This window comes from Colias croceus, chromosome 12, assembly GCF_905220415.1.
Source record: "Colias croceus chromosome 12, ilColCroc2.1".
Taxonomy (NCBI): Eukaryota; Metazoa; Arthropoda; class Insecta; order Lepidoptera; family Pieridae; genus Colias; species Colias croceus.
In genome coordinates, this window is record NC_059548.1 from 7,894,666 (window position 1) to 7,922,591 (window position 27,926).

Here is a 27,926-nt window from a genome sequence, read left to right on the forward strand (position 1 = left end):
AAGTTTCACTTCTGACACATGTGCTCGGCACACACGCTCTTTTTGTCATTGTATGACTATATTAAACCTGATTTTATCTCCTAGGGATGTGGAACTCCTCCAACAAAGCGCATCGTCCAGTGAAGAAATCGAAGCATACAAAATAGAAATATCGAATCTCCGAACAGATTTAGAACAATCTAGACAAAAAGAAGTTGAATTAGAAACATTGCGAGCGTCCATCGAATCCTTACAAATAGATCATAAAACTGCAACAACGGAACAAGAAGAGAAGATATCAATAATGGCGAGTGAACTTAAAGAAGCTTCGGAAAGTCTTGATAGGTTAAAGAAAGAGAAAATAGAAAGCGAAGCAGAATTAGCCAAAGTGAAGGAAGAATTACAAAGTATCAAACAAAAGAGCGGAGAAGATTACAAAAAGGTTGTACAAGAAAAAGAAGAGGCCCAGAAACAAATAACAGAGCTCACAATTAAATATCAACAGGAAAAAGAGGTCAGTAATAAATTATTATTTCGTAGTCGTCTAAATAACATCATAATCTTTATTGTATTATAACTTACATGAAATAGACTAAATTGCATGTAGCTCTAAGTAATCATTTATTGCATGTAGATTGTAGATGTAATATTTTGGCTTATACAGTATTAGTTAGCATGTAATAATATAATTGCATGCACGCTCTGTAAATAATAACTTTCCATCAGGCTGAAACTCATCGCACTAATGCATTGCAAACTGAATTAGACAATCTAAAAACGAAGCTCTCTGACTCAGAATCGTCTTTACAAAAAGAATGTTTTGAGCTTAACGAATTAATAAAATCAAAAAATTCCGAATTCGAAGAGTGCCTCAAAGAAAAAGACCGAGAAATACAAGAGGCATTAGAAAAACTTACATCAATAAATATCGAGCTTGAGAATTGTAAATTACAATATGAAACGACATTGCAAAACAAACATTCTGAGACACAAGCTCTAGCAAACGAATTGGATGAAGTTAAAAAAACAAGCACGGAATCTTTAAGGAATCTAGAATTTCAGTTAGAATCTTTAAAAGCTCAACTCGAAGAAGAAACTTCGAATAAAGTCATGCTTCAAAATACTCTATCAGATGAACAGTCAGAGATATTTAATTTAAAAAACAAAATTGAACATTTAGAACAATCAAAAAATGAAGAAATAAGTCGTTTAAAAGAAGAATTTAATGAAGTGGTCATGGCGAAGACACAAGAATATAGTTTATTGGCTGAAGAAAAATCTAAACTTGTAGAAGAAAATGAAAAACTTCTGAATGAATTATCTTCTGAAAAGCAGGTTCGTTTGGGATATGGTACTGTGTTGTGTCGTCAAATCGTGTATGTTTTATTTACATTACATAATATTTACATTTTATTAGGTTCTCCAACAAACAGTTGATCAACTGCAGGAGGAAAGGGATGAACTTAATAAAAAATTAGAAATAACTCAAAGTGAGAAGGTTGAAATCGAACAGAGCCTTAAACAAGAAATTAATAACCTTAAAATAGAAACCAATCAAATCAAACTCGAAAGTGATAATGACCTTGGTATTTTAAAGGAAAAATATCAAAATTCGCAACAAGATTTCAATAATCAATTAGCAGTCAAAGATAGCGACATTGAGCATTTAAACACAGAAGTAGAAATTCTTAAATCAAATTTAAGCGAGCTTGAAAAAATTAAAAATGACCAAAAGATATCTTTTGAAAGAATCGTCGATGATAAAAATAATGATATACAGGTTAGGTACCGGTGTGGGCATTTTCGTTGATCGTATCGAGTCATTTTCAATTTTCATTCTATAGTTGTTGTTCTGTGTTTTTTCATTACTCTTTTGTGTCAATCCGATGTGAAACTATATGTGTGATAATTTCTGATCTAAATATTGACTGATTAATTTCTTTAGCTGCATGAAATGGTTATCTAATGGCATGTTTTTTTTATTTCTCTCCTACCTACGCCTTCGCTGTTCTACAATTTCTGCATGGATACCTTCTGGCTTTGGACTTGTCGGCGGCCTGTCGTTAAGTATATTTAAATGTATAGCTTATGGAAGCTAGGTTGATGCATACAGAGCAGGGGAGACTGAACGCAGAGTGTGAATTACAGGATCTATTGCAACAAAACACTGTGCTAGAAGCGGATATGGCGTCGTTAAAAATTCAATTGGAAGAGGCCCATAGGGAAATAAAGAAACGTAAGTTGGCCCTTGTTTTGATTATTGTATATATGCATAGTGTGATTTTGTGTTATTTATGTAAATTATCTTGTAGTTATTTTGCTGTGTAGCGTATTATGTTATTTTTATAATTTTTTTTTGTTAACGTAAAATATTTCACTGCATACATTTTTTTTGAGCTCGTAAAGAATCAATTATTGTTTTCGCAGAGAACTCTAAAATAGTAAGTTGTGCCGGAGAAGCGGCATTAGAAGTAACGAATACTGCCATTTCGACGTTAGAACATTCCAACGCACAAGATGCGAATAAATTAGCTGCCGAACTCGCTTCTAAGGCTTTCGAAGAACTTGCTAGAAAGTCACAGGTAATATGACATTATATAATAATGACATTATTTCTTCTTAAAATATCTTATATCTTGGTTATACAGCAGAATAAAATGATTTTATGAATTATTTTTATAGTTGGAAGGAAATGAAGAAGCAGTTGCCAAGTCAGCCATCTTTGCTGCTCACAACGCCGCTCAACTGTCTTCGTATGCGTCAGAAGTGTCCAACTTGTCCACCGATTTGGAATTAATAGAAAGTGAGTTACTTAAATCGCAATGTACAATATTGTATTAGCTACTTATTTCAATTTTCTCATCGCAACTAATGAGAGTTGTGTTTGTGAGTGAGGGGTCCGGAGGCCCACATCCCTTCCCATCCCCTACCTATCCTCTCCTTCCCTATCCTCATTCCCTCCCATCCTCGCCCCTTCTCCCTAAATCCTTCCAAATCCATTTGAGGACAGCAACACATCCACTTCCCAGTGGAGTGGATGCTTATGGGCGGCGTGTATCGCTTAACACCAGGCGACGCGTCTGCTCGGTTGCTATCCTATAGCATAAAAAAAAAAAAAAAGTTGTGTTTATTGGTGAAGGAGTATCATATCCTATGTTAAATTATTTGTAATGTGCTATTATTTGTACATGTGTCTCCAGACTAATATAACTTAGAGCTCGTGAATGTGGATTACAACATAATCCTACCCATTGAGCCCCGAGCGGCCCGATCGGGCCACGACACAATAGATTTTCTATTGTGTCTGTGTTTCCGGGGGTTAAGTTATTACCATTAATTAGTTGTATCTGTTTAACTTTTCATAAAAGTCTTCTTAAATCAAGTTTATTCCACCCAGAATTAAACAACGACTGTCGAAGTATGCTAACAGCGACGAAGCAGTGCCTGGAATCACTGAAGAGCGGTGCAATAGACCGCAGCGTGTGTCTCGAAGCCCGGACAAGTGTACAGACTGTATCTCGTAATGCAACTGCAGCAGACCGACTTGTTACCGGCACCAGGAGTGTGGACGATGAACTAGCGGAAATGGACTTGGCGATTGAACAGGCGGCTTCTCAGATTGAGGTGAGAATTGATGTTAATTCTTACTTACCGCATCCATCCTATACCAGCCACTCTTCTTCTTGTATTACACGAATAAAGTCTTTTCTTTCCCCGTCCAAGCTTAGTCTGAACGTGGTATTCAGTCTTCTGTTTACATTGGAAGATACTTTCTCATCAATTGCTTCCGAAGTTTTAACTCTCAGTACTTTTTAAGGATATGATATGCACCCTAAATCATAACCACTTTATTGAATAGCTTTGTCACAGTAAAAATTTGAACTAAAAATTCATATATTTTTTGCCAGAATCTGCTAGCAGCCAGCAAAGCAGGCGACTCCGGAGTACAACTAGAAGTGAACAGCAAGATCCTGGACGCTTGCACCACGCTCATGGGCGCCGTGAAGGTGCTGGTCCAGGACGCGAGGAAGCTGCAGAACGAATTAGGAGATCCGAAGACAAGGCAGAAGATGTACCGCCGCAACCCGCAGTGGTCCGAAGGGCTTATATCCGCTGCGAAGTCGGTCGTCTTCGCGGCTAAGTTATTAGTGTAAGTTACCTTCTGGCTTTGGACTTGTCTGCGGCCTGTCGTTAAGTATATTTAAATGTATAGCTTATGGACGCTAGGTTGATGCATACAGAGCAGGGGAGACTGAACGCAGAGTGTGAATTGCAACAGGATTGCAACAAACATTAATTGAAGCACATGTAAAATTATGGGACTTTCTGGCTACTTCTGTCCTGTTTCTGGAATTCTGATTACGGTTTTATTGATATGAAGTTTTATTGATATTTGAAATAATTGTGACTCTACCACATAAAAAAACTGCTAACATATTTAGAGCTACTGCTACTAAACTGCTAAGGCTGGTTGCAGAGCTTGACCGACCATTAGTGCGTACGTCGGTCGCGCGCTTGTTATATGTATGGAAATTCATAAAACCGTTCATAGCTAGACCGACCATACGCACGCGTATTGTCATGCGCATTAGTGTCATAGTCATACAATTGTTGATGCGTATCGTCAGGACCGACGGTACGCACTGATGGTCGGTCAAGCTCTGCAACAAGCCTTAGTGTCATAGTCATACAATTATTGATGCGTATCGTCAGGACCGACGCGGACGGTACGCACTGACGGTCGGTCAAGCTCTGCAACCAGCCTAAGGTAGTACTAGTTTAACTGGATTTGGTTTGAAGCTTATCTGCATTTTGCAAGAACCTAAAACAATAGCAAAACCTATTTTGCTATAGTCTAGTGTCCTGTATAATTCATTGAACCCTTCTGAAATTTTTTTAATCATGTACTAGCTTTCTGCCCGCGGCTTCGCCCGCGTTTTTAAAGAAAAACCCGTTCCCGTAGGATTTCTGGGATAAAACCTATTCTATGACCTTTCTCGGGTATCAAAATATATCTATAACAAATTTCATGCAAATTGGTTCAGTAGTTAAGGCGTGATTGAGTAACAGACAGACAGACAGAGTTACTTTCGCATTTATAATATTAGTATGGATTGTTTTATTAATTTGTTATCTTGCAGTACAAGTGCAGACGAAGCAGTATCGTCCGCGGGCGGCAAAGTAGAAGGCGTGAGTGCAGCAGCACACGAAGTGGCCGGCAGCACGGCACAGCTTGTCGCAGCATCACGCGCTAGAGCTCCTCCTAGTGCACCAGCTTTAACACGGCTCACGGCTGCTTCGAGACATGTGGCAGCTGCTACTGGCGCGTTAGTAGCAGCTGTGAGGTCTGCGTCCGCGCTTGTGAGGGATAAGGGTGAGTACACATTCTATACAAATACTTTACGTTTGCATGTAGAAGTATCTTGGAGCTCTGTCCAGTGCGCCCGCGTTAACACGACTAACTGCTGCTTCAAGACATGTGGCGGCTGCTACTGGTGCACTTGTAGCCGCGGTATGGTCGGCCTCCGCGCTCGTGAGGGATAAGGGTGGGTATATAATGTATGATTTACACACACGATGTGGCCGGCAGCACAGCACAGCTTGTCGCAGCATCACGCGCTAGAGCTCCTCCTAGTGCACCTGCCCTAACACGACTAACTGCTGCTTCGAGACATGTGGCGGCTGCTACTGGGGCGCTTGTAGCGGCCGTGAGGTCGGCCTCCGCGCTCGTGAGGGATAAGGGTGAGTACACATTCTATACAAATACTTTACGTTTGCATGTAGAAGTATATTCGTACTCTACTGGCGCGCTCGTAGATGACGTTGGCATCCGCGCTTGTGAGGGATAAGGGTGAGTATATAATGTATGATTTACACACGAAGTGGCCGGCAGTACAGCGCCGTTAGTTGCAGCATCACGCGCTAGAGCTCCTAGTGCACCTGCTTTAAAGCGACTGACGGCTGCTTCGAGACATTTGACGGCCGCTACTGGGGCGTTAATAGCAGCTGTACGGTTAGTCGTGAGAGATAAAGGTGAGTATATAAGTTGGTACACGAGTACATAGTCACTCGCTCCACTCCAGCACACTCATAGTGTATGTGGGGTCGATGAGTAACCACTAGTTAAAACCAATTGTTAAAAATAAGCATAAATAAAATAGATAAGTATTAGAATGACTTGTACCCTTATATATTTATATATACAATCAATTCCTAACCAACTAATACTCCCGCAGAGGCACTAGACACATCAGCGCTCACACTCACAGCAACGAGACGCCTTGAGATGGAGAGCAAAGTGCGCGCGCTTGAGTTGGAGAGTGCGCTCGATGCGGAACGTGCGCGACTCGCCGCGTTGCGCAAGCGACACTACCACCTTGCGCACCTTGAAGAGGTATATCTATAACTAGCTGTTCCCCGCGGTTTCACCCGCATTGCACCGCTCCTGTTGGTCTTAGCGTGATGATATATAGCCTATAGCCTTCCTCGATAAATGGGCTATCTTACAAGGAAATAATTGTTCAAATCGGACCAGTAGTTTCTGAGATTAGCGCGTTCAAACAAACTCTTCAGTTTTATAGTATATATTTGTTATTTATCGAATTTTTAAATTTGTTTTAGGTTACCCAAAAGGTTAGACGGGATTCCTGAGCTTTCGACGTCTATCAATAAAAAAAAAAAACGAACTCATGAACTGTGTGAAAAATTAAAATTACATTTTTCAGTCTATTTCTGTTGCTTTAACAATAATAAAAATTTGAAACGGAGCTATATTAGAGCCATCTTATGTCACTCTCTAGCCTCCCATCTATTTCCACAAACATAAATCCGTCATTAAATCCCTGAGTTGTAACGTGAAAGAATTATAAACAAACACTTTCGCATATTTATGATACTATTGAGGATTTATTACTAGCTGCGTGTTTCTGTTTTGGCCGGATCGGATTGACCTGTGATAAAAAGCATTACACGCACGAACGCAAACACGAACATTAGAACGACCTCACCCACAACGCGAAATCACGCTCAAGTCAAGCAGATGTATTAAATTTTGCTTTCAATTGAAATTAAAAACTCATAATTTACGCGGTTCATTGTGTATTTTTTATACATCTGCAACTTTTACATCGATTCAATCTTGCAACACAATCTACCTAAACTAATATTGAATTTTTTTTTCAGAATGGAAATATCGAAAATGGAAAAGAGTGAAGAACACAAGACAATAAAAAAAAGAAACCAGCACTCACGCATTATTTCTACAACAATCACTGAGCATTTTTGAAGACAAAACATTCTGTATTTGCATTTACATTTTTTTTATCAAATATATCAAATTTGTACCTTTGAACCCGTATTCCACTAATGTATGTGCTTCTAATTAGAATGTTTAGCAAAAGATATCCATGACGTATAGACAAAAACGAAACACTTAAAATACATTAAGTTAAGATAATCATGTAAAAATGAAAACATTTAAAACAAAATGAAATTTGTTTATACAGTACATAACCATTTCAGAACGCCATTAGGTGGAAACTTAAGCTTTAAGATAACCTTATATTACAACTTATATTGTATTTTTACATACATATAATTTTTGTATTATTTTTATTATTTACTATAAAATATATAACTGTTACATATTTCTTTATTTTTAGATTAGGACCATATTCACTTTGTCTATTCAGCATATAATTTACCATGAGTGATTTTAGACAGGCTATAATTTAGATTAAGTGTATCATTTGTAACTGAATTGTACTAATAAAATATGTCTACAACAAAATTGATTTTTATTTCCTATCCCTGTTTTTTTTTTATAATCATAAGGAAATGTGTAAATATCCATACATTATTTCAGTCAAGTGGCCAAGTGCTAATCGAACATGTTATCTATGTTATTTCAATTAGATAAAAGTGTTTTGTGATGGCTTTGATAAAAGAGACCTTGACTGCACATAATATTATCACACCTACGCGTGTCTTCCGCAATGCCGAATTATGTTAAATAAAACACACAAATATGCTTACTTAGGTATGTATATTTCAAACACATCATTATCAACTAAAAATAACATTGTAAATACAAAGCATGGCAACATAAAATCCAATCATACGGAATGATTACAATAATTCATAAATACAAAAATATTACTATAAGACATGAAAAGCAGCTTAAATGCAATTTACCAGTGTTATCAGTAAATGTTTATCATCAAAAATATTTTGGGGCATATTTTAAGTAGTATTAAGTACTTTTTTTGTACATTTGTGCGAAAATAGTGAATAAAATTAATTTTCTACAATTCAAACTAATTAGGCCATAGAAACCATAAACATGTTTACAACATGCAATAATGTGATCATATTTACTGCATAAAACAAAGATGTGACAAGCAGAACTTTTGTCCAATACACATTCATTATCAAAATCTTAGTGATGGTAAAACCTTCAAAAATTTAGCACCACATATCCATCCTATATAAATACTGATGTAAAATGCAAATAACACATTGACAATACTATAAATATGACCTTAATTACCTATTGTTGAGATAAGAACTTAGTTCTCTGGTGTAAGACAAACTTAGATCTAAAAGAGCTTATATAAGAATACATGGATTGTTGCAAATGATTATGGTAACTGTATTTCAATGAGATTGTTCAATTACATGGGGGCTCATCCCATTTAAGATGCTTTTCAGGGGTCAGATGCACAATCCTCACATGGACGGCTTGATTCTTCTCAAACTTGGGTGGAATTGGACAGAGTCGGTACATAACCTCGTCTCCTGGCAGAGGGACATACTCACCTTCGATGCTGTGAACAAGTTTACAAAAGATTTGCAATTAAAAAGGATTAAAACTATAATATTCTAATTTATTTTAAAGGAAAAAAGTACTAAATTAAATGTAAAAAAAAAACTTTACAATAACAATACAATGATATGGTTGATACTACAAACTAAATATTGCACATTAAAACTAATTAATATAAAACCTTTATCTCTTCCTAAAACAAGTCGTTTTTAGTAATGTAAAATACCACACCATTTTATTCACAATAATTACCATAAACAACAAAAAAAAACTGACCTTGATACAGCAATGTGTAAACATCAGACTATGTATATATCAGACTTCTCTAAGTTATGTGAATATACTTACTCAGAGATGTGCACAAAAAGATCTTCGCCGCCTCTTAATGGAGTTACAAATCCATGACCTTTCGCTCTACAGAATGATTTAATTTTACCAGTCTCTACAGGGTTTCCTAAAGCTCTTTCAGATCTGAAATAAATATAATGCCATAATAAAAACATAATAATAACTATTACTTTATAAAAAAATGCAAAACTTACGTGGATGCTGTACGATTTCTACGGGTGATTATCGGGCTAGGAAGTTGTAGATGCGAATTAGTTTTATTTGGAGAATCATCATTATTAAAACCGAATTCCCTTGACATAATGACAATATTTCATATACAACTTACAGTAGAAGAAAAAATCAATGTTAAGAGAAGAAAAACAAAATTTCAGATTAAAACTTATCGAAGTTAATGTAATCAAGCTATGGCCATCTACGATTTACTCATGAATGTCAATTGTCAAATGTCAACTGAAAAAGTCATTGTCCTACGTCCATTTGTCATTTGTCTCATGTCCATAAATTTGACATAAGCACTGACAAGTAGTGTTGTAGTTGTTCTATAACGATTCCGCAACATTGCAACTCGAGTTTGCTAATCTCCCTGATCTCGTTTATCATATCGTAATTATAAAAGGACCTTCGGCGTACTTGTTTTCATAAATTAACAAACACCCAGTACGGCCAAGTGTCGACTAATGGGCGATTCAATATACATAATAAAATGCATACATGCAAACAGTAAGAGTAAACAAGAATCAGCAATAATTATTGTAATCTATAAAAGGACACATGACTTACCTACAAAATTATATCAAAAAGTTCAATTTGTGTTTAATTCTTCAGTGTAAATTATTTTATGGATTCATAAATTGAGCCATTTTTTAAGTTTCTGAGCCCCACCTAGGCTGTTATGGTGTTGATTTGTACTCCACATGAGCATTATAAAAATTAAAACATGAACATTTTGGAGATAAGTGACTTCAAACAAACAAAATGTTAGGTACATATAATTAGAACCGTCATCGTCATCGTATGATCGTAATCGACAACGTTGGTTTAACTGGGGGTGAATATCAACTGATTTCGTGCTTGAACAAGAGTTTATGATCGGTTTATTAACACGGCCTTGGTGCCGTGCGCTCCTACGTCAGGTGTTTGACTACTTCTATCTTTTTACTATGTTTCAACATTATTTTGGGAAATAAAACAAAATTAGCTTTGTAATATTTTTATTGTATAAGAAATACCTGCATAGTTAGATACTTTATAGCATATTTCATTAATTAATATTAATAGAAACAACTGTTATTATTTTTTATTAACAACGTATGAATGTATCATTCATATTTGAGTTATCAAGATGAAATGATATGCAAATGTATTAGCGAATGTTCCTATGTGAGTTGACAATGTCTAGGCTGTGGCTGCAATGGTAATTTAATTTTCGGTATGGGTATTCCTTCCCAGTCACCCTGAAAAAAAAAGAAGCTAATCAACTGACGTTAATCCCAGTTTCGTCTGGGTAAAAATTCGACATAAAATAAAGACAAAGTCACTCGGAAATAATGTTGCAAGAATGTAGCAGTCTATGGGTAAAGTACATAATTGGATATCGTTACTGTTACTGTAACTACTGTACTGTTAAAACTGCTAGTTTTTGAATTAAATTGTATTTCACAAATTAAAAAAAAAAACATTTTTTCCCGTGTTGTAAGTTTCTATCAAATGAAGTCAATTTTTAAAAATCAAAAGAATAAAATAAATTATGAATTTTTAGCTGTTGCCTAAGTATTGTTCAGGAATTCAAAATAAACAATAAACATTACCTGGAATCTGTTTCCATCGGATTTATTGCATTGCATCGAAATGGGTGACTCTGTATAAAGATTATCTAAACTTTTTGCTCTCAGTGGTGTCCAAGGCTTTATCGACAAATAATTTGCTCGAGGACTTGCTTTATACGATATAGGCATATTGTCCCATCTAAAAAGTTAGTTCAACAATTCAATTATTTTTAATTTTATATAAAAAAGAACGCGTGTGCCGAGCATACGTTTCAGAAGTGAAACTTGGATTCAAGGATTCAAAAATCGTCACATGAAGTGGCGGTATTGCCATGATGGACCTTTAAATTTTACTCTCAACGCGCCTAAAGAAGTTACACTTGAAACATATTAATTTACACTATAATTGCTTTACCTTTTTTCAAACTTAAAGAAGTTTTCCAGAGCAGCATTAGACACCGCACTCTTACACACCTCAAGTTGTGTTGCTGGATAATAATGCATGTAGTTAACACACATTTCATCTGTTATGGCATGACCACCAATCGTAGCATTCTCTTTATCCATTGTGTTATAAAGGCATGTTGTTTCCAAATAATCACCCTAAAAAAAACAGCGCTGTACTGTATGTAATTCGCATACTACAAAAGGGTTCATGGGGTGGTCATTCGTTACTTACGGGTAACACCTTTACGGGCCTATGCAAAATTCTGATTTCTTGAAAATGCGTAGAATATTGCATATCTTTGTTCAATATGGGCAGTTCAACTCCGTTTCGAAAATGCCTTGTCCACACAGCAACTCCCGTTAAATGTGTGTGAAGCTGACTGCCAAATACAACAATACCGTGTTTTGGTAGACCCTGGTGAACAAACATAGTTTCTTTAATTAGATGATACAGATTTATGAATGTAAAAAAATAGGTTCGAAATCAGAATTTGGTATCATAATTGGAATAATTGGTAGTTTTGATCAAATATTTCTGATATTCATTGAACATACAACTCCTGTACACTGCGGTATACAATATCCTGTTAATGGGAATGCTTCTTGTCGACCAGGGATTGCCATTTTATCCGTATACTCTAAACCAAGTTCCATGATTGCGGCGTCGTAAGTTCTCCGGTTAGCTGTTAGGTGAAGAATAATTCCAGAGCTGTCTATCCAATCTGAAAATACAACATTTTAATGCCTAATAATATATATTTAATCAATCAGAATGATAATGTGAATCACCAGAATTAAATATCCTATTGATGATATTAATATAGATAGGTACTATTACATACCATCTTTAAGCTCAGGATTGTTGTAATGCACTTCAAGCATTACGTACTTATTTGCACCTGGCCCACCTAAAGGTAAACCTGCTTTCTTCGGGTAAACGAATGGCGGTGCTCCCATCGCCCAAGCTGCCTTCACCTAGATTGTAAAAGAAAAATATATTTGCGTGGTGTATTGCAATTCTTAAAACAAGTTTGGCAATTTAGCTTAGATAATGTTTAGAAATTATTATAGTCTACAAATTATACTAAAAATATCGTAACAACCTTGGAACATAATCTAGTAGATTCTGGTCTATCGGGAGCAAAGCAGTTTCCTTCATACAGTGGAATTTCTCTCCCCGGACTTGCATCACAGTAAAACACTTCCATGTGGTGGACTAAACCTTCGTTGCCTTTCGTGATCGTTGATTCAAACTGTACATAAAAAGGTTTAAAGAATACAAATCATTTATTCAAGCCAAATTTTTTATAAATATTTCATTCATTGCCACGAATACCTAGATATAAATAACATTACCTTAATGATATGGTGAACTTTCGCAGCAATAAATTCAGGAAGTTTGACCACCTTGCACCAGTATGTTGTGTCTGAACTAGGTACTTTAAGATCATTATTTGTGATCTTCAATTCTTGAGCTTTTTCATTATATACTCCTACGGGTGTAAGTAGTCGTACTCGAATAAAACCACGATCATGGGCTGACGTGCAAGGTAAACACAGACCCTGCGACGAAAAGAGCTTATCGACACCCCTAGCCCATATAACGTGAACCGTGCCATCCTAGAAATTTTAAGAAAGTCCCGTTTCACATAGCCTGTATGTGCCTAGATAAATTTTAAATTACGAATTTCAAACAATAATAATACCTCAATAATATAATCATCGTCGTCACATGTATCAAAATAACGCTCAAAAGATATACTTCGTGACTTCGCATCTATATGAAAAGCATTGCAGTTTTGTTTGGTATCCCTGATTAATTTTCCATCTCCATCAGAATGCATATCCTAAAATATTTACAAAAAAGTATTTGTTAGTATAGCAGGTATAATTTTTACTCCAGAGTCTACGAGTATTATTTACCTACCTCAAAATGGTCATGTTCTTTATAATCTGTCCATACTAAACATACATCAGCATTTTCTAGGTCTCCCCTATTGGAAAAACCTAAAGCAAACCAGTTTATAGGCATTGCTTTATCAGACAGGCTCAGTTGAAAACGAATTTTACGAATCGAATAATCGATTCTCCATTTCAATAGCAATTCACCGTTTGGGTCCAACACTGATTCACTTTCAGCGATATGACGATCGTTTGGCGGGAAAACTAAAATTATTTTTTAATGTTACAGGATAGGCAGTTACATTGTATAATAAATAATAATTAATTATTAATAAATTAGATAGATTTTATACAAATTCAATATTTTACAAACCTGTCTTTTTGTAAACGGAAAATGAAAAATTGCAACAAATGAAAGTAAAAATTAAAGCGAGGATACACAGAGTTTTCATTTTTGTAACAATTAAAACATATTTCAGGTTTCACAACTAGGTTTCGTTCCTCTTCGGTCTTAAAGCTCGACTGACGGCAATGTTGTCTTATCTTCCAATAGGTAAAGTTTTCACCCCATCTCCCGCCTAGAGATATACAGAGCGATATAATTGATCTTCAACTAGTAGAGTCAGAATAAAAACTCGAATACAAAAAGTAAAGGTAAGCCTAAGCGCGCACCACGATTTTATGCAGCGTGATTATTTTATCGCAGAAATACAACGTATGAGTTACTATGAGAATGCGCGCACATGCGATTAAATAATCGCAACGATTTTAAAATTGTGATTTGTCACATTTTGCTGCGACTGCTCGCGACGCGATTGTCGCGAAAATGAAATGCAGAATATGAAATTGTATGGTACCGCGCGCACTGCGATAATAAAATCGCACACTCGGGCCCGGCCGGCACTTCACTTGTGTTTCGTCTGTCCAACAGTAAACATCGTAGTGGTATAGGTAGGTACTGTTTGGTAAACATAAACTCAGTAATCTGTCAAAGGTTTGAATTTATTTATTTATTTAACACTTTATTGTACAAGAAACAAAATATACATAAAGGTTACAATAATAATAATTATAAAAATATCTCTATACCAAATTTACAGACAGACAGAGTTACTTTCGCATTTATAATATTAGTATGGATAAAATAAACTTTTGACAATTCTATCTGCTGTAAAAGAATGAGTATAGACGAATTTTCTTTTTTTTTTTCTTCTTATCCTCCGAAGTAGTAAATAAAGACAAGCAACTTGTACGAAATCCATGATGAAAGTGAGTAAGGATCACTATTAAATTATCGCTGTGCGCGCACCGTACTCTCTGCGATTTTCTACAGCGCGATTTTGAAATCGTGTCGCAAAAATTAAAATCGTGGTGCGCGCTTAGCCTAAGTCTTTAAACATGGGCGTAGCTAGGCCATAAGCTCTGGTTATGGCAAAAATATAAAATTATATATTGTATTATGATTCTGACTATACTCTACTTATACTGATTAAAACCATTTAAAATATTATTAATACATCTAGATCGCGACTCGTGAGTGAGATTTTTAGTCATCAGGAAAGCATTCCATTAATACCAAAAGGTACATTACTAAGAAGTTACCTAACATAAGTTTAGAAAATAATTGGATTATTTGTTGCGATTAGGTATACTTATAAAGAATATTTTTTTTCAGACTGTACGAAGAGCTCATAATGGTGAGGACGAATTCACGCTATGCTATGCTATGCAACGTGGAATGTGGGCCGGCCTCACTTTATTAAATTCCTGTGGAATTATTATGCTGCCCGAGGATATAATATCATTTAATTTTAATCAAGCCCAGATTTAATTTCTGTCTAAAATAAGTCTATTTATTAATTATATTTTATGACTAGCGGTCCACCCTGGCTTCGCCCGTGGTACATATTTCGCAATAAAAGGTAGCCTATGTTCTTAGGGTCTACAGATTGTCTTGGTCTGTGCCAAATTTTATCAAAATCGGTTGAGAGGTTTCAGCGGGAAAGCGTAACAGACAGACAGACAGAGTTACTTTTGCATTTGAATATTTTGTATGTATATTGCATGTTAATTAATTTATGTGACTGGTAATTGTGAGGAGAAGTAAATAAATGATCTATATTGTAGGTATTTTATTGTATACCGTATTTGGGGCAACTGTGAGTTTTTTTCGGTGTAGGTATAGTTAGAGAGGAGGAAATTGGTAAAAAAACTTCATAAGACTTTGAACCTATGGTTAACCCATTTACTTATGTGTTACTTCACATTTAAGAAACTTTTTCAGTATGAGATATAAAGTGAGTCCGATTGTTATTTGTGTATTATAATTTTTATTCATAAATATTAACTCGTCAGTATAATTTGTAACTTTTATAGATCAGTGGAAAGGTTCACGCAAATGAAAGTCAAGTTACTTAAATAACATATTTATTATTAAACATTTATACATGTCACGATTCCACATCTTCATTATTTACATTATTTTCAATAATTGCACCGTCTTCTTTTGATTCTTGCACAGTTTCTTCTTCAGCAATTTTCTCTGCAGGTTTTTCTACATCTCTTGTAGGTTCCTGAAATAAAAGTAACATGAATTAAAAACTTAAAACAATCTATGCTACTGTTAAAATGTATATTTTGTTATTATGCACTCTTACATTATTTTCAATATTATAGCGACTTATCGAAATATTTTTTCACTGCAGTAACCTAAAGTTTTTTTGTTAATTATAAGATTTAGATTAGATGGCGCTGATAAATGTCTAAAATTGAAAGAATTGCCACTAAAAAAAGAAAAAGAAAACCACTAGCATATTTAACTAGCCAACGAGCGAAATATTTGAGTATGTGATGTAATAAGAAAAATAATCCAAATACATGACCACCACCACCTTAAAATACCTAAAAACTGTACCTAATTAATATAAAAAAAAAATATTGACAACAAAAAAACTCGACTGTTAATTTATTTATCCTATGTCACTACCATAACACTGATGATTACGACGACATCTCATAAGTCAAGATCCGACCAACAGTTTGGTCTGTACGGAGGCCAAAAAGTATACATACACTCGAAAAACATAACCTGCTTTCTTTCGCAGTCGAGTTAAAAAAAAATTAGGCCTCCGACTCACCTGTTCCCTTTCAAACAGCACAATCAATTCTACATGCTTCGTATGCGGGAACATATCCACGGGCAGAGCACATACAGGCGAGAAAGGCGCGCCATGTAACGTCTTCGAGGAGGCCCTTGTGAGGTCCACAAAGTTCTTGGTGACCGACGCCGGGCTGCACGACATGTATATGAGCCGCTTGACACGCTTGTTGTTGCGCAGCGTTGTTATTGCTGTCATGTCTGTGAAATTTAATAATAAATGAACAGAAAAATAAGGAAGGGTGTTTTATTTATTATCATGGAAAAAATGATTACAAAATTTCTAGAAAACTATATAATATATGTTAGTTTCATGGTTGTTTTAGCATTACATAATACAAATATAAAAATCGGTTTATTCTTATATATGTATATAAAATTCTCATGACGCTGTGTTAGAAGTTAATTTCCTCCGAAATGGCTTGACCGATTCTCATGAAATTTTGTGTGCATTATGCATATCAGGTAGGTCTGAGAATCGAACTTATATTTTTCATACCCCTAAGTGATAAGGGAATGGAAGAACGTTTGCCTGGATGGCTACTATTCTATAAGTTTTGTGTACGAAAATATTTTCGTATGTATGTTTATCACTGATATTTAAATCTTTCAAAAAGTTTATCAATAATCATTACATACTTTTATTTTATCAAATAAATCAAACAAACTTACGTAACCCGGCTCTTGGTGGATCCACAATGGCTATAATATCATCCCCGGCAGCTCTCGCAAGCACGGCCGGCAGTGTGTACTCAGCTTTACCGGAATAAAAGTTGCAGTTTTCTATATTGTTTAATTTTGCGTTCGCTTTCGCATCTTCGACGGCTTTTTCAATCAGCTCAAGGCCTAATACTTCAGCGCAATGCTAATAAAATAAAAACCACATTATGTAATGTTCAGTCTATTGTATCGGCCATTAGAAATCTTTGTCAATTATAATACAGTTATTAATTACAACATGTACTCAAGATAATACAGGTGTCTCAAAAGAAAGTTTATATTTTGTGGATGAATAAAAAAAAAAGTAAGTGGTGTATTGAAAAAATGTTTATTAATTATTAAAGTGCATAATATGGGAATTTATTAATTCTTAAAAATAATATCGTCCAAATGCAGTCCATTGCGTTCACGGCACTCATAATCGAACACTAAAATTATTTATGACAGCTCGGCAGGTAGACACAGTGATGGCTGCCATTTCGTGTCGGATATTTTCTTTTAAATGCACTAGAGAAGTTGGTTTTTTGGCATACACTTTACATTAAAGATACCCCCCAATATATTTCAATTTAATAAATTATGAATAATTTACCTTAGCGAAACATAATCCAATTGTGCCGGTACCACAGCAGACATCTATGACTGTCGACTTGTCATTCACTTGGCTCATGTCAATTGCACTCTGGTAAAGAATCTCAGCACCTGCTGTGTTTATCTGATGAATAAACAATTTATTCTGATTTATAGAAAGACATAGTATTTAAACTAGACTAATTTATACAAAAATTATTATTGAATGCTCAAACTTATAAACTAACGCAATCAAAAGATACAACCGTTTATACTGTAAATTATTATTATAAAAATATTGATTTAGATTTAGGCATAATTAAATAATTTTGACATTGATGCCTGTAGGTCTGTTTGTTTAGTGGGTATGGAAATACTAAAATGAATAAGACAGTCTATTTTCAGTTTAGACAAATAATAATAATTAGTGTGAAATATTAAACAAATAATTTTAATTTGGTTTCAATATAAAACAAACCTGGAAAAACGCCTCAGGAGATATCATAAACTGTAGCCCTAGAATTGTATCTGTAATGTGTGTTGAACCCAACAGATGTATTGGTTTAGGTACTTCTTCTCCTACCCTCCTAAAATTTATAAATTAATAATAATTAATACTGTATTAAAGAATTATTTTGATAATTAAAATTATAAATAAAATGAATATTCTCTAAAAACCTTTTAGATATGAGATGTATGTATACTGATTTAACTCCACACGCTGTTGATTCTTCTAATTGGAAATACTCAATCAATTCTTGTTTTAATTTGTCTAATTCTTCATTAGATAATGCCTGTCAAAAAAGCAAATAAATAAACATGGGATGATACTTTATGTTTTCTAAGGTAATATTAATATTGGATAAGGAATAATAAAGTTAGTAAGATTCATTCTTACATAAGATTTCTGTATTCTGTGCTAATTTTAATTTTATTTTAACACATTAAATTATTAAGACTACAAAATCATATTAAATATTTCTGTAACTAATATATAAAAAAATATTTTAAAAATACAAATAGATACCTGTGGATCTATAGCAATGATGAGCATGATGTCATTATTGTGTGATGATTGCCGCACAGTAAGACATTTCCAATGTCCTGTGTAATCTACTGGACTATATGGCGCTAGGTTCGATTGCCTTACAAACTCTTGAAATACCTGTGTGTTATTTTATCATCAATACATTTGGAAAAGTTTTATGATATTTAAAAATGGTATGATTTACAATATCCTATTAATTGATGTTATGATGATGTGTTTTAAGTTAATAATGTTATTTCAATTTCTGGGCTATCTAGTTTAAGTTCATAGTAATAATTGAACATTTTTTATGAGATTGAGCAAGAAACATCATCACATCCATAATATAAACTTTTCCGAATCGGTGGTATAATATTATGTTAAAAATATGTTGTGACGATTCAAAAGTGCTTCTAAAAGAAGTCTAATTGAATAAATAAATGTTTGAGTTTGAGTTTTGAGTTGATTAAATGGTATCAATCAATGGTACAAAAATACATACTATGAAAGTGAATTATACTCACAACAGCAATCTTTTTCATGTTATCCGGTATGTGATTCACACTTTCCACTGGCGCTACAGCCACCGACCCAGCCCAGTAACATCCCAATCTAAAGCCAACTGTTGGTTTCTTTGTTTCTTCATCCATACCCACTGTGAACTCACATTTATTCCTATACCCCTGTGTGATTGGTGACTTCTGTATGGGCTTCAGTTCAAAGCTTAAACCGTCATATATCTTTCTATTTGCCTCTATTTTACGGCGCTTCTGTTTATCTATCTTCCACACTTCATTATCAAACTTCATTAGTATACGCTTCATATCCTTTTCTTTGAGTTTGAGCTGAAATGTTTAATTGAAAAAAAATTAACAGTATTTCTTTATTCTACATATTCTACAAAGGACTCAAGTTTTACTGCCAAAAGAATACCACATTATTTCTTAGTTATTACAAAGTTTGAACAATTATTAAAATATTTTTTATGCACAAAATCCTGCATTTTTTAAAGAAAATCCCAAGGATTTTTTAAAATAAATAAAGTGTTATTGTTATACCTGTTCATCATATGGTATATTCCAGTATGGAGTAACAGCATCCCGTAATCTTTCCTCTTGGCTTTTTTTTTCTTGATCATCATTTGTTTTCTGCCTTTTAACATTATCTGTGCCTTCTTGTTTTCTTTTAACTAGTGGATCAGGTGCAGGTTTAGCTGCTTCGGCTATCAACGTTTTACCTGTAAAATCAATAACGACACTTAATTATTATCAATTAAAATACGTATGTTTTTTTCTCAGTCATAGGAAAATTATCGTGATAATAAAATATTTGCGTAAGCATACCTTTCCACTGATATCCATTTAATGCTGCGATAGCTTTATTACGCTCCTCATCGTTTTGAAAACACGCATACAGCCAGTGATTACCAACTTTCGGTCTTTTAATCTTGCTTACACTTAATCCTAGTTTCTGATTCATTAACTTCTTTAACTCCTAAAATTTGTAAAGAATGTTAAATTTAAGAGGTAGTGTGCACTGTTATTTGAGAAAAAATATTGAAATATTTTAGTAACCGCTATCCCATAGAACTTTGGAAGGTCGCGTAACTCTATTTTGAATTTCTCTGATGAAAAGCCTCCTCGGTCCAAATATGCATATTCCTCATTATTGCTATTTTCTTCTGACATTTCAAATGTGTTTATATATTTTTTAATACAATTCTGTATAAAACAATAGGAAAAAGAGAATAACGCACTGTATGTTTATTTACAGATAACTTATTTTTGAGGTTATAATACCCACATGTCATATTTTGATATTTCATTTTTTGTCAATGTCAAAATAATGTTCCAAGAATTTGTCTGGACTCCTAGTTTTTTGGATATGTCACCGTAAAATTGTAATTACATTCTAGATTATAATCTAGCTGAATCTAGCCCACGAGATCTAGATCACAATTTATCATGTGATTTATCGATTGTTTACAATCTCGCTATTTACTGTATAATCTATTATAATTTATATAATTATAATAGATTATCCCTTATTCAAACGCGAGCCTGCGGACGAGTTAACAAAAAATACGTTCCTAGGTAACTTTGGGTCGTAGATTTAAAAAATACACACAAAAGAGGGGTTAGTGGGGGGGAAGTAACCTTTTTTTGGTGGGAAGTATATAACCCGTCATCTGTTCTCTCTTGTAAAAAGGTTGGAAAGGTGGGAACTATAGCTCCCAGTGTCCAGTATGACACCAATATTTTCAAACACTAGCTAGTTGCCCTGACTCCACTTGTGAAATAAATTTTATCGTAAAAAATTATATAGATCATATTTTTTTATAAAGCAGGTGAAAGTACTCATCAATGCAAGTTTCTTTTACTAAGGGAAGAATTCGGGAATTGAAAATGAATGACTTCAACATAAACAAGGCAGTTTTCTAAAACAAAATAAAAGAAATAGGTAAATACTAATGTATTGACTTAAGATGTCTAATTATCTGATCAGGAAATAATGAATAATAATAAATAAGTTGCTTATACCTACTAAAAAAGATTTTTTAGACACACGGATTTTATATATAGAATTTCCGAATGTCGTGTGCAGTGAAGAACACTGGGATGATATCTTCCCTTATATACTTATAGACTTAATTTCAATCGACTCTACCAAGGTATAAACGAAAGATTCTGGGCATATTTTTACGTTTCACGCAACCGTAATATAGTCTAGTTTACATAGCTATAACTCAAATCTACATAACTAATTTTTTTTCAGCACTACACAAAAAACTAAAAAATAACGGTCGTTTTCGGCGGCAAAATCACGTCCCCTGACTTTGACGTGTGTTTACCATGACATGTAATAATTCTCTGAAAAGTGTTTCCATGAAAAACAGTTCTCTGAAATGTTAAGATTGCGTAGATAAATATTTCACTGCATTAAGTTTAAGCATATAAAAATAAAACACGATTTACTTCAATCTGAGACGTGGGAAGTATAGCTCCCAGCGTTTTAATAAGGGTTATACAGTACATAGCGAGATTACTGTTTAGTTTATACTATTACTCTGTTATACTAGTTTTATAATTTTACGGCGACGGTATTTTAATATATAAGGACGTGCTCTTAAATCCGAATAATATATCATGCGGCATGCCATGTTAAAACTTCTTTAACTCCACTCTAGAAATGTTTATTAAATTAATATGTCGTAAAAACAAAATTAGGTATCCGTCTACCTCTGCACTACTGCTGTAGATATTGGTTTGATTTTTTTCACAGCTTCAAGGGACCTTAGATTTAGCATTCAATATTCGGCTTGATACCTCTACGTATTCCTGAGAAAAAGGGCCTTGACAGCAAAACAGAGAGACGGATAACAAAATGATATACCTAGGTTCTGTTTATTCCTGTTGAGGTTCGGAACCTTAAGTTAAGCAGATACCTACCCAATATATTATTATTGGGTTAAAACTCAAAAACACCGGAAAAATAATATCCTACTTCCTACTAATTATAAATGCGAAAGTAACTCTGTCTGTCTGTCTGTTACTCAAACACGCCTTAACTACTGAACCAATTTGCATGAAATTTGGTATAGAGATATTTTGATACCCGAGAAAGGACATAGGATAGTTTTTATCCCGGAAATCCTACGGGAACGGGTTTTTCTTTGAAAACGCGGGCGAAGCCGCGGGCGGAAAGCTAGTAATATTATAAATGCGAAAGTTTGTGAGGATGTGTGTATGTGTTTGTTACTCTTTCACGCAAATACTACTGAAACGATTATAATGAAATTAAGCACACATATAGAGGGTAACTTGGATTAACACATAGGATAGGTTTTATCCCGGAAATCCCACGGGAACGGGAGTTATGCGGGTTTTTCTTTGAAAACGCGGGCGAAGCCGCGGGCGGAAAGCTAGTTGTAAATAATAATAACTTTGCTGGTGCGCATGACTTTTTACGTAATGAAAGCAAAAAAATACACATTTCTTCACTAATATAATATTTATTAAGTACCTACTTAAATTTAGTTGAAAAGAAACAGTAGCGTCTGTACTCTGTACGTGAAAAATATTAAACGGTTCAGCGTTAGTCTCCGAGTAACTAGGTTAAAGAAAAAATTGTTCGAGGCCTAGAACATGGACAAGAAAAAAAAACGCAATAAATACACAAGCATAATAAAATCATAGTTAGGTACTGCCTTGAGGAATATTGCGATAGATAAATACTTACATATATAACTACATATTTTTTAAATATAAATAAACGTAAAAGTTCTTAAAATTATGACGTTACTTATTTAGGTTGTAACTAATAAGTAAAAATATATCACCATTTTCTTACAAGCATTTCCTTGTAATCTAACATTCGAATGCTCTACGCCTGTGGTAACATATAAATGGATAAAATCTTAAAATAGCGAACGAATGTTCCGTGTTCACTTTCACGTGAAAACTATAATCTATCGGTAGTTAAGGCGAAATACATAGGTATGACATATCCGTTCTGTTATCACTGGAATAAAAATTTCACTGTCTTACCACAAAAAACTTTACACAGGGTTTAACTTTAAGCGCGAGTTCTCTTTAATCTGGTTTTGTCGTATTTTACATAAACAACTATTAAAGAGACAGATCCCTGGTATAAAGTTAGACTGTGTTTTAATTGTTTTGTGGTAAGACTATGAGTACCATCAGACTTAGAATTTTGCAACATAACATAATTTTGAAAAATAAGTGTTTAAGAAAGTGTCATTATGGTGGACAAATTTAAGTGTGTTGGAAGATTAGACAAATTGTTTTTACTTTTAAATTTTTATGTCCAAATTCATTCCTACATAGATATATACATACTAGTATTTACTTAGTTACTTTTAGTTAGTTACTTTTCAATAATATACATTGGATTCGTTAACAAATATAAATTTCTTACATTTCAAAACATAACAAAACAATAATATTTTTATTAAGAAAAGTGTAATAGTGAATAAAATAATGTTTTGCCAAATTCATAAGAAACACAATCACCAAGTAGGTCCTGTACCTACATGTTTGAAGTGTGAAGAAGTGCCTTTGTCACACAATTGATGTCGTTGGGATATAAATTTCGATAGTTGAGTTGAAGTTCCTAGCAGATATGTAGGAGATAGCCAGCGCATCGAAAAGTTTGTCGGAGGACATGGCTGATTTTTTGGTGATAAAATGCCAATGTAAATTAATAGTAACAATTGATTTAAGTCCTCGATATTCCATCTTCATATCAACAACTAGTGCATAGTCATAATGATATTTATAAAGGAAATAGGCATTTTTATCTAATATTTTGTGCATGGTTTGATTTGATGGAAGTAAAGATACAGGCTGTAATACTATAAATAATCATTAAAGGGATATATACTTAATATTTTTATGATAGGCATATCCTACTTCACAAGATTTACATTGTGCATAATATCTATCCTAAATAATAATCTTATAGTTATCTCTATCACAAAGAATATTCACTCTTGCGTTACTGTTTCTTCATTTTGTTGATTAAACAGTTTTCTCATAGCTGTTTTTTCCTGCTCTGCTTTTTCCTTCCGAAGCCACCTGATATTATCAAGTTCCTTATCTATTGCAACAGCTAATGACGGATTTAATGCTTTCAAATGTTTAAAGTCATCTTCAGCTTCATCTGGGTTCCACGCACCTACATGAGCTCTGGCCCGTCGGTACAATGCTTTTTCATTATCTAAAACAAACATAATATTTAAGAGCAATTAGTCTTAATAATAATATATATATAAATCTCGTGTCACAATGTTTGTCCTCAATGGACTCCTAAACCACTTAATCGATTATAATAAAATTTGCACACCATGTGCAGTTCAATCCAACTTGAGAGATAGGATAGGTTTTATCCCGGAAATTCCCCGGGAACGGGAACTATGCGGGTTTTTCTTTGAAAACGCGGGCGAAGCCGCGGGCGGAAAGCTAGTATTTTGTAATATTTTATTTTGTTTTAATAATAATTAAGTTAACTGTATCACAAACTGACAAGTTTAAGATAACATATTTTTGTGTTAATGTGCAACTTTAGAACTTTCGTTACATTTAAATTAAAATATTTTTAGAACAAAAGATTTCAAAGCATACTTTAACTTTTCCAAGCTTCAAATAGGATTTGTCTCACGTGAATATTCATACATTTGTATTTTATAATTGCTGAAAGGTTGCATACATTACCTTTATCATACTCAAGTACTGTGCTGCAATGTTCTATAACAGAATAATAGTCATCCTTGAGCAGTTTACATTGTGCATAGTTCAATAGGATAGGAAGTTTCAACTTATTCAATGCAATCCATTCTTCATCACTTTTCCTTTCCCTGTAAATATTCAATTTTATCATGAATAAAACATTCTGTATTATAATGAGTCTGTCTTTTTATTCATAATATTGAGCCTGAAGTATTCTAGAATAGTCATTGAAAAAAAAAAAAAATATTTCTTGATAAGTAACATAAAACAGATGACTAGCTTTCTGTCAATGGCTTTACCAGCATAGGAAAAAGAAAACCCACATAGTATGGGATTTCAGGGATACAATTCATCCTATATCCTGTTTTCACCCAAATCAGTTTGGTGGCATTACAGACAGACACATATTAATAAATAAGGATTTTTTATTAGGAAAGAATAAAGATTAAAGCACCTTATCATTAACTGTTCCAAAATACCCAAGGCCTGTCTATAAGCATCTTCAGCGTCATTATATTGTTTTTCAGCATATAACTTGTTGCCTCTTTCCTTTAGTTCTGGGATAAGTTTCAGCCTTTCTTCTATGTTGAGTTGCCATAACTCTTTTTCATATTGATCTGATGTTTCTACTTTTAACAGTTCTAAAATAATTAAACAGAGATTTTGATGTTTTAAGATTGAATATATTATGTACTTGAATTTGATATGGGTTGGCTTTAGTTAACTGCCGCACGAATTTGTTGGAAATATTTATATTGTTAGTTAGCTAGGTAATGTAAGATTGTAATTCCAAAATATTATCGTTAGGAAACTTGTAGTTTTATAGTTATTAATTTTTAAAGTTAATAATTTTTTGTGCGAAAAAAGCGCATTTATCCGTTTTGTTGTGCAAAAAAAGCGGACCAAGACGTTCCATTTCACTGTACGCAGCGGCCGGCGAGTGCCAAAAGCGACTTTAGGGCGATTCCCACTCAAACAAAAAAAATTCTACGTAAGTAGGCTAAAAAACTATTAAACTTTTATTTTTAATATCCAAATAGGTAGCGAGGAGCGAAGCGACGAGCGTGTTAGGTTAACTCTTGAACTGCCGCACGAGCCGAGCGAGCGAAGCGAGCGTGCCGCGGCAGCGGCCGGCGAGTGCCAGAAGCGACTTTAGGGCGATTCCCACTCAAACAAAAAATAAATCTACGTAGGTTAAAAAACTATTAAACTTTTATTTTTAATATCCAAATAGGTAGCGAGGAACGAAGCGACGAGCGTGTTAGGTTAACTCTTGAACTGCCGCCAGAAGCGACTTTAGGGCGATTCCCACTCAAATAAAAAAACTACGTAGGTTTACACAACTTGTTTGTATTTTATTTATGTATCGTAAATTTTTTGTTATTATCGTCTAATGCTTAGTTAAAATGATTTTACACCAATTCCATACATTTTGAGGTTAGAATAGGAAAATTGATTTTTCTCCAAAACTATTGGTTTCCTAACTTTCCCCGTTTGGGGGGAGGGTCCCCCCCTCCTCCTCCCCCCTCCCCTCCCACAAAAAACCTATAATACGTGCGGCAGTTAACTAAAGAAACCCCTTTGATATTTTTGGTTTTATGGCATTCAAATGCTTATGAATAGAAAAATATTGAGAATAGAAATATTGAGGATACTTGTTCAATAGCACTTAAAAGTCTTGAATGTTACACATTAACCCAACGATGACCAACGAGCAGCCTGATCGGGCCACTACACAATAGATTTTCTTCCGGGGGCTGTGGGCTTAATTAATCACACTTACCAATAATAAACTCCAAATCACAAGGATTACTGATCAAATCATCGAGATCTTGGTAACCAATACCTTCAGTGTGCAGTGTCATTGTACAACTATGTTTTATCTTATGCTGTTCTTGTCCCAGCTCTCTTAATGTTTTCGAGACAAATGGATAGCTGTAAACAAGCTGTTCAACACAATTATATGTTTTACTTCTACAATAAAATAATAATTATTGATATTTTAATTGATAATTATTAAGATTCTTGCAAAAATTTAAGTAATTATTTATTATGCAGACTGTTAGATTTAAAATATATATTGTAAGATTTAATGTATGTTCAAAATAATATCAGATTGTAAAATAAATATAGAACAAGATTTTTTTCTTTATTTTATTATGTACCTCTTTTTGAACGGTAAAACTTGCAACTTCTCCAACAGCCATCATTTTGATGATACTTTCCCATACTTCTAACTTGAATTTGTGACCAATTACTAGCATCATTGGCTCTTTTTTCCCAATCTTTCTACTATCATCAATTAGAGTCCTCTCAGGACCCAGCTTCCATGTTTGGAAATGGAAATGTGCCTAAAACATAAATAAACTTCATTGGGAGGCACAATAATTCCGTATATTGATTTTTGAAAAACTATTCATATGAGTCAGATTTGCAATGTTTCAATTAGTGAAGTAATAAGTAAGTCGTGACTGTAGAAGATGGATATAATTTTAACGTAAGTTATGTACATAAGTAAACAAACGTACCTTACTACCGTCAACTATAGGAATATATTTCTGTCCTGCATGTATTATGCTTTTTACTATGGGAGCCATGGCGTTAAATAAAAATTTAATTCATAATATAAAAGTTTTTCTATAATTAAACTTGGTTTCCAACTTCAAGATGACCGTGTTATTTACTTGATTGGCATGAATTATTACAAAAAAATAGCGGACAACGAACTCCACACTATGATTAATTATCTATTATTTTTCAGAATTAAGATTATTGTGGGTAGGCACCACAGGTACACAATCACGTATTTTCAAAAGTGTTTCAAAAAATCTCTTCGGATTTCCTACTACGTCATAGAACATGTCAAACCTATATTACTTGCTCTGTGACATTGCACAACAGATAAAATAAATAAAGAGGTATTGAATTATTGAAT

General features: G+C 34.0%; 5 protein-coding genes across 11 annotated transcripts in view; 1 reads left to right on the forward strand and 4 right to left on the reverse strand.

Annotated features, from left to right (window-relative positions):
- Positions 1–7,768, forward strand: part of LOC123696105 (huntingtin-interacting protein 1) — a 28,674-nt gene extending 20,906 nt beyond the window's left edge. For 3 of the 7 annotated variants that reach the window (XM_045642124.1, XM_045642122.1, XM_045642125.1), the window contains 11 exons: positions 85–493; positions 706–1,314; positions 1,397–1,759; positions 2,065–2,215; positions 2,407–2,561; positions 2,662–2,782; positions 3,377–3,603; positions 3,888–4,129; positions 5,121–5,353; positions 6,216–6,373; positions 7,162–7,768. In XM_045642124.1, coding sequence (XP_045498080.1) covers positions 85–493; positions 706–1,314; positions 1,397–1,759; positions 2,065–2,215; positions 2,407–2,561; positions 2,662–2,782; positions 3,377–3,603; positions 3,888–4,129; positions 5,121–5,353; positions 6,216–6,373; positions 7,162–7,191 — 2,698 coding nt within the window. In that variant the 3' untranslated portion in view covers positions 7,192–7,768. Of the gene's footprint in view, positions 1–84; positions 494–705; positions 1,315–1,396; positions 1,760–2,064; positions 2,216–2,406; positions 2,562–2,661; positions 2,783–3,376; positions 3,604–3,887; positions 4,130–5,120; positions 5,354–5,558; positions 5,722–6,215; positions 6,374–7,161 lie in introns of all 7 variants that reach the window. The other 4 variants (XM_045642123.1, XM_045642126.1, XM_045642127.1 and 1 more) reach the window with 4 other exon arrangements.
- Positions 7,769–8,004: 236 nt separating this feature from the next.
- On the reverse strand, positions 8,005–9,593 carry LOC123696134 (cold shock domain-containing protein CG9705). Its single transcript, XM_045642167.1, has 3 exons — positions 9,346–9,593; positions 9,152–9,274; positions 8,005–8,804 (listed from the first exon to the last, which is right to left on the reverse strand). The coding sequence occupies exons 1-3, from the start codon at positions 9,450–9,452 to the stop codon at positions 8,648–8,650; spliced, it is 387 nt and encodes a 128-aa protein (XP_045498123.1). The 5' UTR covers positions 9,453–9,593; the 3' UTR covers positions 8,005–8,647.
- A 765-nt stretch (positions 9,594–10,358) lies between these two features.
- Positions 10,359–13,827, reverse strand: LOC123696187 (tyramine beta-hydroxylase). The gene is made up of 11 exons (XM_045642247.1): positions 13,643–13,827; positions 13,295–13,533; positions 13,074–13,214; positions 12,724–12,987; positions 12,471–12,620; positions 12,210–12,342; positions 11,923–12,089; positions 11,600–11,782; positions 11,336–11,523; positions 10,963–11,119; positions 10,359–10,608 (listed from the first exon to the last, which is right to left on the reverse strand). Exons 1-11 carry the CDS (start codon positions 13,719–13,721, stop codon positions 10,531–10,533), a joined length of 1,779 nt encoding a protein of 592 aa, XP_045498203.1. The 5' UTR covers positions 13,722–13,827; the 3' UTR covers positions 10,359–10,530.
- A 1,852-nt stretch (positions 13,828–15,679) lies between these two features.
- Positions 15,680–20,534, reverse strand: LOC123696424 (tRNA (uracil-5-)-methyltransferase homolog A). Its single transcript, XM_045642583.1, has 11 exons — positions 20,318–20,534; positions 20,087–20,237; positions 19,802–19,980; positions 19,268–19,588; positions 18,744–18,881; positions 18,395–18,510; positions 18,195–18,303; positions 17,739–17,861; positions 17,099–17,291; positions 16,407–16,627; positions 15,680–15,842 (listed from the first exon to the last, which is right to left on the reverse strand). The coding sequence occupies exons 1-11, from the start codon at positions 20,429–20,431 to the stop codon at positions 15,720–15,722; spliced, it is 1,788 nt and encodes a 595-aa protein (XP_045498539.1). The 5' UTR covers positions 20,432–20,534; the 3' UTR covers positions 15,680–15,719.
- Positions 20,535–24,136: 3,602 nt separating this feature from the next.
- On the reverse strand, positions 24,137–27,836 carry LOC123696385 (AH receptor-interacting protein). The gene is made up of 6 exons (XM_045642520.1): positions 27,520–27,836; positions 27,157–27,342; positions 26,775–26,937; positions 25,446–25,632; positions 24,977–25,119; positions 24,137–24,482 (listed from the first exon to the last, which is right to left on the reverse strand). Exons 1-6 carry the CDS (start codon positions 27,586–27,588, stop codon positions 24,250–24,252), a joined length of 981 nt encoding a protein of 326 aa, XP_045498476.1. The 5' UTR covers positions 27,589–27,836; the 3' UTR covers positions 24,137–24,249.
- Between the last annotated feature and the right edge of the window lie 90 nt (positions 27,837–27,926).